The 12,142-nt window shown below is 39.9% G+C and overlaps 1 protein-coding gene across 1 annotated transcript in view; it reads right to left on the bottom strand.

The window, feature by feature from the left end:
• Window positions 1–3,765, bottom strand: part of ZMPSTE24 (zinc metallopeptidase STE24) — a 50,250-nt gene extending 46,485 nt beyond the window's left edge. Inside the window, exons 1-2 of the mRNA XM_059919778.1 lie at window positions 3,531–3,765; window positions 1,394–1,540 (exon numbers count right to left, since the gene is read on the bottom strand). Coding sequence (XP_059775761.1) covers window positions 1,394–1,540; window positions 3,531–3,653 — 270 coding nt within the window. The 5' untranslated portion in view covers window positions 3,654–3,765. The remainder of the gene's footprint in view (window positions 1–1,393; window positions 1,541–3,530) is intronic.
• Window positions 3,766–12,142: the final 8,377 nt, after the last annotated feature.

Genomic DNA, 12,142 nt, shown 5'->3' with positions numbered 1-12,142 from the left:
ACATATGTATATGTGTATATATATATATATATATATATATATATATACATACAGTACAGAAACAGACATACAGTATATTTCTGGTATTAAAATTTCATGGAGGGGCAACTAGGAAAATTGGCTAAAAAGGTACCAGGGTCAGGGGCCAGGGGAGATCATGAAAAGAAGACTGAGAAACATGGCTCTGTACTTTACAGCCTCTCTTCTTTTAGCATGGGAGAAGACTGGCCCTGTTTTACTAAGTAAAAATTATCTGTCACTCATTATTTCATTCAACATATATGAATTATGTGCTTATTGTATGTCAGGTACTAGGTATAAAATGATGAACAAGACTTTAAAGTACCCTATCTTTAGGGAACTACCAGTCTGTCAGCTAAACAGGCAAATTCAATACAATATGCTAAGTACTCTGATAGGAATAATGATGGGATGCTACTTTATCCAGACTTGAGGGATGGGGAAGTTTCAAACGGTTTCTTAGAAGAGATGATGTCTCAGCTGGATCCTAATGGAACAGTAGGGATTTATCAGGCCCCAGTGAGAGAGTGGAGACGAAGGGGGAGAGGAAGGGCACCCCAGACAGAGATACCAGCATGTGAAAAGACTCAAGGTCATAAGAAACCAAGCTGGGTATGAGATGGACAATAAAGACGCGGAAAGAATTAGGGGGAAGGAATAAAAAGATGAAGCTCAAGTAAGCAACTGCCAGGTCAAAAGGACCTCATAAAGCATGCCAAGAAATTTGGACTTTACCCTGAAGGAAACAGCGGGCCAGCAAAAGGTTTTATGTAGGAGAATAACATGATCAGAATCGTGTTTCAGGATTCCTTGGGCTACAATGTAGAGGATAGGTTACAGAGTTGAGAGGCAGAAAGAGGAGCTGGGATTGCTACAAGAATAACTTACAACAAAAGGTTCTTTTTTGAGACTTCCCTGGTGGTCCCATGTGTAAGACTCTGCACTCCCAATGCAGGGAGCCCAGGTACAATCCCTGGTCAGGGAACTAGATCCCACATGCCTCAACTAAGAGTTTGCATACTGCAACGGAAAGATCTCGCACGTTGCAAGGAAGATCCGGCATGCAGCAATGAAGATCCCACGTGCCCCAACGCAGCCAAATAAATATTAAAAAAAAAAAAAAAGGTTCTTTTTCATACCTTGCCTCAGGGTGACAGTTACCATATTCTACAGTTTTCAACTGCCTAAACAGTTATGTTTCTGCCTCTTTTGCTCCACACTCATTACCATCAATAACAAAGGTTAAGAAAGCATTCTGGGATTTGTAGGTGTGGTAGCCTCTTTTGTGTCACAAAAATACAAAAATGAAAATAAACATTCCAAAGTATTAAATAAGTTGACAGACTGTCTCCCCAAGAAGTAAATTACTCACGGTGCCTTCAATCTCCGAATAGAGTCCTGACCAGAAGCTGAAAGTACTTTTATCCAGCTGATACAGTCGAGATTTCTCAAATGTTTCTGAATCCATGATCTGTCCTAACTCCAGTGGTACATGAGTTGTTGTTTTATATATCCGTCTCTGAAATATTTTGAAGAAAACACCTTAAGGAAACAGTCAAGCCAACTCATTACTTATTACAATAGTCATTTACGATCAAACTTTGAATGGTTTATAACATTAACTTGTCACTTAAGCCTGTTGAATTTGCTTTATACATACACAAATACTGCGTTTGATGAAGTACACTGACCACTAAAACAACTCGTGCAGGAAAGTAAAAGCACGAGAAAACCTGCAACTAGTTGACTAGGTGAAATTAAAATCAAAGCTGTCACACACTTTGGTATGCACAGGTAAACCAAAATTGTAACATTACAAAGAGTACTACTCATTCCAGGTATAGCATACATCCTATAATATAGAAAACAAATTCATGGACAGAAGGAAGTAAATATGCTAATCATGAGTTTTAACAGTTAATGTGGCTAGTCATTAAATTTGATTCTAGAAGCCAAATTAAGGGAAATTTGAGGAATGACAGAAACAGATCAGGTCTTCAAGAAAGACAAACTTTCTCATTACACCAAATTCTAGAAAGTAATTTCAGCCCATGGTACATAATACAGAGAACAGATACCAAACAATATAATGGACAGCATTTTCTACAATGGTTTTACAATAAATCTCTATTCTCTATTTATTATTGGATATCTTACCAAACCCTTGATAAAGGGCATTACATTAAAGCATAACTGAAGAAAGAAGACATTATTGAAAAGTAGTTTCTGTAACTAGGCTTATTATTAAGGTAAGACAAGTAGGTAGATGTTCAATACCCCATCTCCAATTTAGACAGTACATACTGTGTGCTTACTTTCTGCAAAGGATCTTCTCTAGGCCTACAGCATTCTGTACCAACGAAGCTATCTTAAGAGCTAATCAGAGAACCTAGTGTCATACAGCTTAACATCTCTTTGAATATCCTGGACTAAAGAAAGAAATCTAGATATAACCCAGACAATGACAGATATAGAAAATTTTTTAATTTTCAATTTAAAGATTCATACAGAATGTAATCTGAGAGGAGAAATTTGCAGAGGAAAAAGATTGTAGTACTCAAGGAAAGGTTCCAGCAGTTAAAAAAAGAAAGGTTTTCCTAACCATTCCAGTTGACTTGATTCAGTGCCAACACAGAAGAAAACCATTAGTGAAAGACTGCCATAAAGTGGTCAATTAAACTTCAAATCTATCTCATTTAAAAGTTCAGATCTCAGAAATTCCCTGGTGGTTCAGTGTTTAGGACTCCTGCGCTTCTACTGCCCGCCAGGGTGGGAGAACTAAGATCCCGCAGGCCACATGGTGCGGCCAAAAAATAAATAAATAAATAAATAAAGTTCGTATCTCTAATCCATCAAACTGTTAATTGTGATTATCTCCAGGGAACTGTTATTAAGTAACTTTCACTTTCTACTTTACTGTTTAATTGTTTGAATAAAAACAATAACGAAGCTTTTAAGAAAATGTTCTTTGGGCAAAAACAACATATACACTTTTTTTTTCTTTCTTTTTTATTTTTTAAAGGGAAAAGAGTTTAGGTCTTTGGAAGGACTGAGAAATCTTCATTTTCAGAAAATGGCTTCCCAGTGCTGTGGTTGAGCATGACACAAATATCATGTGGAAGTTGTGATTCTAAAATTTTAGCACCTTCTTTCTGAAGGTTTATGAGTTGCTGCCAAAAATAAAGGAAGTAAGTCTGTGCCCGAGAATCCTTAGGAAGCTGTGCGGCAGGTACAAGAGCTCAGGCCTGAAAAGGCGGCAGCCCTGCCTTCCCTTTCACCAGACCCTAAATGGCCTGGGGCCCATGATCACGTTGCGGAAAACGTCCTGAGACACCAGATCCCCTCAAGGCCTACCCCATCATCGGGCCAAGTTAGGAGGCTCAGTAGGGACCCATAAGGTCGAGGCCGGTGCTGGGGCCGCAGCAATCATCCAGGGACTTGGAGTCGAGACCGAGGCTGGCCTAGAGCTGGCCGGGTGTCGGGGTCAGGTGGGCCCTGTCTAGGCTCACCTGCCGCCGTGATAGGAAGGTCTCCCAAAGATACACTGTCCAGGAGAAGAGCAACACGGCCCCGAAGATACGCTTCTCGGCCGACATGTCCCACATCGCGTCCACCGACGCCCACATCCCCATGACCACCCCGTTCCGCCGGCTCCTTCAGCGTGCGCTGGTGCCACACCGACACCCGTCCCCTCAGAGCATCCCTGCAGTGTCACAGCAATATCCGTCCCTCCCGAGAGCCCTTATACCGACACCCGTCCCATCCCACTCCCTCGGCTCAGCCCGCAGTGTTACACAAACACTCTTCCCCCGGCTGACGCTCCCTAGGGCCGCCTAGTGTCTGTAGGAACAGGATAAGCTCCGCCTTCCTCACTTCCGGCCCACAGTCCGAGTCCCGACCTCCGCCAGCCCCTGCTTCCCTGAGCTGCGTTGCACCGACATTGTTTCCCCTCCCCTCCACGGCGTGTTCCTGCCGAGGGTCCGGCTTCCCTCCTGGGCCTGACAGAGCCGCGGACTCTCCGCTTTCTAGCCTCCCGAGTGGCAGTTTCTTCTCTTCGTTCCGGGGCTTGCCCTGGCTGGGCTGCAGCCTGCGCCGGTCTTTCCGCGGTCAGGACCACTGGTCTTCGGGCTAAGCGGGAACGGACAGAGTGGGCCGCCGCTCCGGCCCTGAGGTAGCTGGGAGGAACAGCAGAGGAGCCGGCTTCCCAGGCTCTAGAAATCATTCCTCTGAACTGGTGCTACTCAGACTGTGGTGTGTTCATCCCTGGGATACCTTAAGACTAAAGTTAAGAGCGGGACTAGGCATTATAAGTGTGTTTTGGCCTATATTGGGCTGTTCTGAATTCAGGCATATTAGAGAGTGGGTAATGAGTTTTGGTTTTGTTTTGAACCCCTCGTGCAGCTTGCAGGTCTTAGTTCCCCCACCAGGGATTGAACCCGGGGCCACGGTAGTGAAAGCCCAGAGTCCTAACCACTGGACCGCCAGGGAAGTCCCATGGGCAACATTTTTTGTTTACTGAAATGGCAGGCAGCATTTTTTTTTTTGTCCACAAAACCAAAGAATTGATTAATATTCTAACAAAGCTACCAGTATTATCATACATTAATGTGAGTAATATTTCTCGGCACCGTATCTACTAAAACAAAAAAGAAATGAAAGTGAACCCTGCTTATCTAACAGTAAGAAATAGTCATTCAGATACATGAATTAATAGGTGGAGAAGCCCCATCTATCTCACTGAGAGATGCATTTCCAGTAGAATTTTACCTTTTACGTTTATGTATTATCAAATTTGTAATCGTGTCAAAAGAGCAGCTACATGTTAAAGGTAATTGCAAAATTACTCAGTTAAGAAGAATTCTTTCTAATATGTAGAGCCATACAATTACAGGAAAAAATTTTACTTTAATACATACATATTTTTATTGCAAAGATGTAATCAATAAAATGTTTTTCAAACATAAAAATTGTTACATTTGGATAACATTTTATGGGGAAGTGGAACATAAATATAAAGGAACAGTGTAGAATTATCGAATGTTAAAGAGCTCATTCATGTACTTTTAAATGGGTGATGGTTATTCAATCGTTATGTAGATTCTGTTGGACACACTATGAAGAATGATTTAACAGTTTTATCTTAAATTGTCATTATTTACAATTTGCCAGAATTTACATCCATTGCAACTATTTCAATTTATGATGAAAACTTTTAGATAGCAACTTAAAAATATGAGGGGATAAACATTTTTTCAGAATGCTCACTTGGACTATCACTGCTATGTCCTCTTCAGTCTTGTCTTCTCCTGTCTGGGTCCATCCAGCCTGCTGCAGTTAGTCCAAATCCTCACAAAGCCCCTGCCACCCAAACTGTGTAGCTAAGGGCACAGGTTTAGAGTCATTGTTTACGTTCTAGTCACAGCTGCACCACATATTAACAGCTTAACCCCTCTGTGCATCACTTCCTCATCAGTAAAATGAGAATAATAGTATTTACCCCCTCACACTGTGAGGATCAAATGAGAAAAATCACATAAAACTCTTAGTCATGTGTCTGGCTCTGAATAAGTGCCCAATAAAGATTAGCTACTAGCTCACCATAAGTGGGAGAATTGCACCATAGTTGATCTGTCACCATGTGTCTGAGGAGATAAGGGATCAGGAAGCTGGTATGAGTTTTCTAAAAGTCAAAACTGGAATTCACTCATTTATTCAACAAATACTGTGTGTCTGTTAAGTACCAGACAGGGTACTTCACTGTGACAGGGTGCTGTCACTGCTGGGGATATAGCAGTGAACCAAAGCCCCTTCCTCTCCTGAAACTTAATATTCTTAGTGGGCTGGGAGTGGATGAGGAGTTGACAGATAAGAAGCATATATGTAACAGTAAAAGCAGAGGAGGTGATAAGTGCTGTGAAGAAAAAGCAGGGAAAGAGGGATGCAGTGTGTTGGCAGGGGCACTGTAAGATGGTCGAGGAAGACCTCTCAGGTTGTTACTCAAAGACTGGGTCACCTCTTGGTTGGTATCGAGCCAAAAAACACAACCAATGAGAATTCCCTGGCGGTCCAGTGGTTAGGACTCCGTGCTTTCACTGCCGAGGGCCTGGGTTCAGTCCCTAGTCAGGGAACTAAGATATTGCAAGCCGCGTGGCACAGCCAAAAACAAAAACAAAAACAAAACAAAAGACACAACCTAGCCAAAGAGTGGGAGGAGGAAGGATTTACTACTTGCAGCAAGTAAGGAGAACACCAAGGATCTTTCCCAAAGCAGTGTCTCCCCGAACAGCAAAATTGGGGAAGTTTAAGCATATTCATGAAGGAGCTTGAGCAGAGGAGAATTCAGCATAGAATTGGGGCAAAGGTTGCCAGAGCCCAAACTCTAGTTGACTGAAGTCATGAGGGTCAGGAAAGGTCAACATCATCATTCTTTAGGTTCCACCCAGTTTGGGATCTTTGCATGTAGTTACCATCCTTCACCTGGGTGGGGACTTGAGTTCCTGAAGAACAGCTCAAAGATATGTACCAGATTGCTACAGGACTCTGTTTTAGCGCTGAACTATTGTTTCTTTTCTTTCTTTCTTTCTTTTTTTTTACTGGTGTATAGTTGTTTTATAATGTTGTGTTAGTTTCTACTGGACAGCGAAGTGGAGTTCCCTGTGCTATACAGCAGGTTCTCATTAATTATCTGTTTTATACATATTAGTGTATATATGTCAATCCCAGTCTCCCAATTCATCCCACCTCTCTTTTCCCCCCTTGGTGTCCATTCGTTTGTTCTCTATGTCTGTGTCTCTATTTCTGCCTTGCAAACCAGTTCAACTGTACCATTTTTCTAGATTCCACAAATATGCGTTAATATACGATATTTTGGACTATTGTTTCTTGACTGCTTTTCCTTTGTTCCTGCCTTCTTTTGTTCCCTTAAGCTCATTAATTACTGAGACCTGTTCAAGGGCAAGCATTGTGGCCAGGCTTAGATCACAAAATGGCTTAGGCCTAAAATGGCTTCTCTTATATCAAGAAAGCCATGCCTGGTTCTTTTTCTCTGAGGACCCCTACCCTATCTGCTTACAAGATTAGCTGACATTTGAGTACAGACCCAAAGAAAGTAAGAGAAGAAGCCAAGGCGTGTGGGTCTGGGAAAAGTGTGCTATGCACAGTGAACAGCAAGAGCAAAGGCCCTGAGGTGTGACAATGCTTAGCATATTTGAGGAGTAGTAAGAGAGTGGGGAAAGAGTGGAAAAAATAAGAAGGAGGGGTATGCAGATCATGCCGTAATGCATAGTCTTTTAGTTAAGAACTTGACCTTTACTCAGAGGGAAATAATAAGCCATTGAAAGGTTTTGAACAGAGAAGTAATATGATCTTTTCAGCTACTCTGTAGAGAATAAATTGAAAGGGGACACAGATGGAAGCAGGGAGTCCAGTTAGGAGGCCAATTCATAAATCCAGGTGAGACATGCTGGTGGCTTGGATTAGGGTGGTAGGGGTGGAGGGAGAAGGGAATCATGGAAAGTGAGTAATAACTTGTTCCCCTTTGCAGAAAGAGAGTGTTAATAGATGGGCTGGTCCATGTGGAGACTGACATGGGAGCCTCAAAACAGGCTATTGTCAGGGTTTTGCCAAAGAAGAGGATAAGGATGCTCCTCCCTAGAGTGGTGGCCACTGGTGTAAGGTAGTTCATCTACCCCATCTAACCTGAATGATAAAATGGCTCTCAAACCCTTTCCCTATTTTGCCTTGATTCTCTGTTTGCCAAGCATCCAAGATCTCTTAATTGATGCCTTGGACGTAAGTGATCTGATCTCAAGAAAAGAATGACCCCCCACTAGGAATGAATACTTGGTATCAATCTCTTATGATTGTGGTGAGAATCACATATATTTTCTGGGGAATTGAGGGCCAGGAACAAGGTGACCCCAAAACCTTGTAACTCAGATTGGGACTTGAACCCACGGTCTTTTTTTTTTTTTTTAATTTCTGAGATACACATTTTAAAGTAATAACTAGAATTATGACTTATAACATTATACCAGAACATATAAGATTTTTAGAAATTTCATGTAATGTCTGAAACATTTATATTAACATATTTCCATACAAATAACCCAAAGAAAGTTTAGTATTAGTTGTTTTTTTGTTTGTTTGTTTGTACTGCAGGTTCTTATCAGTCATCAATTTTATACACATCAGTGTATACATGTCAATCCCAATCGCCCAATTCAGCACACCACCATCCCCACCCCACCGCGGTTTTCCCTTTTGGTGTCCATACGTTTGTTCTCTACATCTGTGTTTCAACTTCTGCCCTGCAAACCGGTTCATCTGTACCATTTTTCTAGGTTGCACATACATGCGTTAATATACGATATTTGTTTTTCTCTTTCTGACTTACTTCACTCTGTATGACAGTCTCTAGATCCATCCATGTCTCAACAAATGACTCAATTTCGTTCCTTTTTATGGCTAAGTAATATTCCATTTTATATATGTACCACATCTTCTTTATCCATTCGTCTGTCGATGGGCATTTAGGTTGCTTCCATGACCTGGCTATTGTAAATAGTGCTGCAATGAACATTGGGGTGCATGTGTCTTTTTGAATTACGGTTTTCTCTGGGTATATGCCCAGTAGTGGGCTTGCTGGATCATATGGTAATTCTATTTTTAGTTTTTTAAGGAACCTCCTTATTGTTCTCCATAGTGGCTGTATCAATTTACATTCCCACCAACAGTGCAAGAGGGTTCCCTTTTCTCCACACCCTCTCCAGCATTTGTTGTTTGTAGATTTTCTGATGATGCCCATTCTAACCGGTGTGAGGTGATACCTCATTGTAGTTTTGATTTGCATTTCTCTAATAATTAGTGATGTTGAGCAGCTTTTCATGTGCTTCTTGGCCATCTGTATGTCTTCTTTGGAGAAATGTGTATTTAGGTCTTCTGCCCATTTTTGGATTGGGTTGTTTGTTTCTTTAATATTGAGTGGAATGAGCTGTTTATATATTTTGGAGATTAATTCTTTGTCCGTTGATTCATTTGCAAATATTTTCTCCTATCTGAGGGTTGTCTTTTCATCTTGTTTATGGTTTCCTTTGTTCTGCAAAAGCTTTGAAGTTTCATTAGGCCCCATTTGTTTATTTTTGTTTTTATTTTCATTACTCAAGGAGGTGGATCAAAAAAGATCTTGCTGTGATTTATGTCAAAGAGTGTTCTTCCTATGTTTTCCTATAAGAGTTTTATAGTGTCTGATCTTACATTTAGGTCTCTAATCCATTTTGAGTTTATTTTTGTGTGTGGTATTAGGGAATGTTCTAATTTCATTCGTTTACATGTAGCTGTCCAGTTTTCCCAGCACCACTTATTGAAGAGACTGTCTTTTCTCCATTGTATATCCTTGCCTCCTTTGTCATACATTAGTTGACCATAGGTGTGTGGGTTTATCTCTGGGCTTTCTATCTTGTTCCATTGATTTGTGTTTCTGTTTTTGTGCCAGTACCATATTGTCTTGATTACTGTGGCTTTGTAGTATAGTCTGAAGTCAGGGAGTCTGATTCCTCCAGCTCCATTTTTTTCCGTCAAGACTGCTTTGGCTATTTGGGGTCTTTTTTGTCTCCATACAAATTTTAAGATTTTTTGTTCTAGTTCTGTAAAAAATTCCATTGGTAATTTGATAGGGATTGCATTGAATCTGTAGATTGTTTTGGGTAGTATAGTCATTTTCACAAAATTGATTCTTCCAATCCAAGAACATGGTATATCTCTCCATATGTTGGTATCATCTTTAATTTCTTTCATCAGTGTCTTATAGTTTTCTGCATACAGGTCTTTTGTCTCCCTAGGTAGGTTTATTCCTAGGTATTTTATTCTTTTTGTTGCAATGGTAAATGGGAGTGTTTCCATAATTTCTCTTTCAGATTTTTCATCATTAGTGTATAGGAATGCAAGAGATTTCTGTGCATTAGTTTTGTATCCTGCAACTTTACCAAATTCATTGATTAGCTCTAGTAGTTTTCTGGTGGCATTTTTAGGATTCTCTATGTATAGCATCATGTCATCTGCAAACAGTGACAGTTTTACTTCTTTTCCAATTTGTATGCCTTTTATTTCTTTTTCTTCTCTGATTGCCATGGCTAGGACTTCCAAAACTATGTTGAATAATAGTGGTGAGAGTGGACATCCTTGTCTCGTTCCTGATCTTAGAGGAAATGCTTTCAGTCTCTCACCGTTGAGAATGATGTTTGCTGTGGGTTTGTCATATATGGCCTTTATTATGTTGAGGTAGGTTCCCTCTATGCCCACTTTCTGGAGAGTTTTTATCATAAATGGGTGTTGAATTTTGTCAAAAGCTTTTTCTGCATCTCTTGAGATGATCATATGGTTTTTATTCTTCAATTTGTTAATATGGTGTATCACAGTGATTGATTTGCATATATTGAAGAATCCTTGCATCCCTGGGATAAATCCCACTTGATCATGGTGTATGATCCTTTTAATGTGTTGTTGGATTCTGTTTGCTAGTGTTTTGTTGAGGATTTTTGCATCTATATTCATCCGTGATATTGGTGTGTAATTTTCTTTTTTTGTAGTATCTTTGTCTGGTTTTGGTATCAGGGTGATGGTGGCCTCATAGAATGAGTTTGGGAGTGTTCCTTCCTCTGCAATTTTTTGGAAGAGTTTGAGAAGGATGGGTGTTAGCTCTTCTCTAAATGTTTGATATAATTCACCTGTGAAGCCATCTGGTCCTGGACTTTTGTTTGTTGGAAGATTTTTAATCACAGTTTCAATTTCATTACTTGTGATTGGTCTGTTCATATTTTCTGTCTCTTTCTGGTTCAGTCTTGGAAGGTTATACCTTTCTAAGAATTTGTCCATTTCTTCCAGCTTGTCCATTTTTTTGGCATAGAGTTGCTTGTAGTAGCCTCTTAGGATGCTTTGTATTTCTGCGGTGTCTGTTGTAACTTCTCCTTTTTCATTTCTAATTTTATTGATTTGAGTCCTCTCCCTCTTTTTCTTGATGAGTCTGGCTAATGGCTTATCAATTTTGTTTATCTTCTCAAAGAACCAGCTTTTAGTTTTATTGATCTTTGCTATTGTTTTCTTTGTTTCTATTTCATTTATTTCTGCTCTGATTTTTATGATTTCTTTCCTTCTGCTAACTTTGGGTTTTATTTGTTCTTCTTTCTCTAGTTCCTTTAGGTGTAAGGTTAGATTGTTTACTTGAGATTTTTCTTGTTTCTTGAGGTAGGCTTGTATAGCTATAAACTTCCCTCTTAGAACTGCTTTTGCTGCATCCCATAGGTTTTGGATCGTCGTGTTTTCATTGTCATTTGTCTCTAGGTATTTTTTTATTTCCTCTTTGATTTCTTCAGTGATCTCTTGGTTATTTAGTAACGTATTGTTTAGCCTCCATGTGTTTGTGTTTTTTCCATTTTTTTCCCTGTAATTGATTTCTAATCTCATAGCGTTGTGGTCAGAAAAGATGCTTGATATGATTTCAATTTTCTTAAATTTACCGAGGCTTGATTTGTGACCCAAGATGTGATCTATCCTGGAGAATGTTCCGAGCGCACTTAAGAAGAAAGTGTAATCTGCTGTTTTTGGATGGAATGTCCTATAAATATCAATTAAATCTATCTGGTCTATTGTGTCATTTAAAGCTTCTGTTTCCTTATTTATTTTCTGTCTGGATGATCTGTCCATTGGTGTAAGTGAGGTGTTGAAGTCCCCCACTATTATTGTGTTACTGTTGATTTCCTCTTTTATAGCTGTTAGCAGTTGCCTTATGTATTGAGGTGCTCCTATGTTGGGTGCATATATATTTATAATTGTTATATCTTCTTGGATTGATCCCTTGATCATTATGTAGTGTCCTTCCTTGTCTCTTGTAACATTCTTTATTTTAAAGTCTATTTTATCTGATATGAGTATAGCTACTCCAGCTTTCTTTTGATTTCCATTTGCATGGAATATCTTTTTCCATCCCCTCACTTTCAGTCTGTATGTGTCCCTAGGTCTGAAGTGGGTCTCTTGTAGACAGCATATGTATGGGTCTTGTTTTTGTATCTATTCAGCAAGCCTGTGTCTTTTCGATGGAGCATTTAATCCATTCATGTTTAAGGTA

The sequence above is a fragment of the Balaenoptera ricei genome, chromosome 1 (assembly GCF_028023285.1).
Source record: "Balaenoptera ricei isolate mBalRic1 chromosome 1, mBalRic1.hap2, whole genome shotgun sequence".
Taxonomy (NCBI): domain Eukaryota; kingdom Metazoa; phylum Chordata; class Mammalia; order Artiodactyla; family Balaenopteridae; genus Balaenoptera; species Balaenoptera ricei.
The sequence above is the reverse complement of the archived record's forward strand: the minus strand, read 5'-3'. Positions and strand labels throughout refer to the sequence as shown.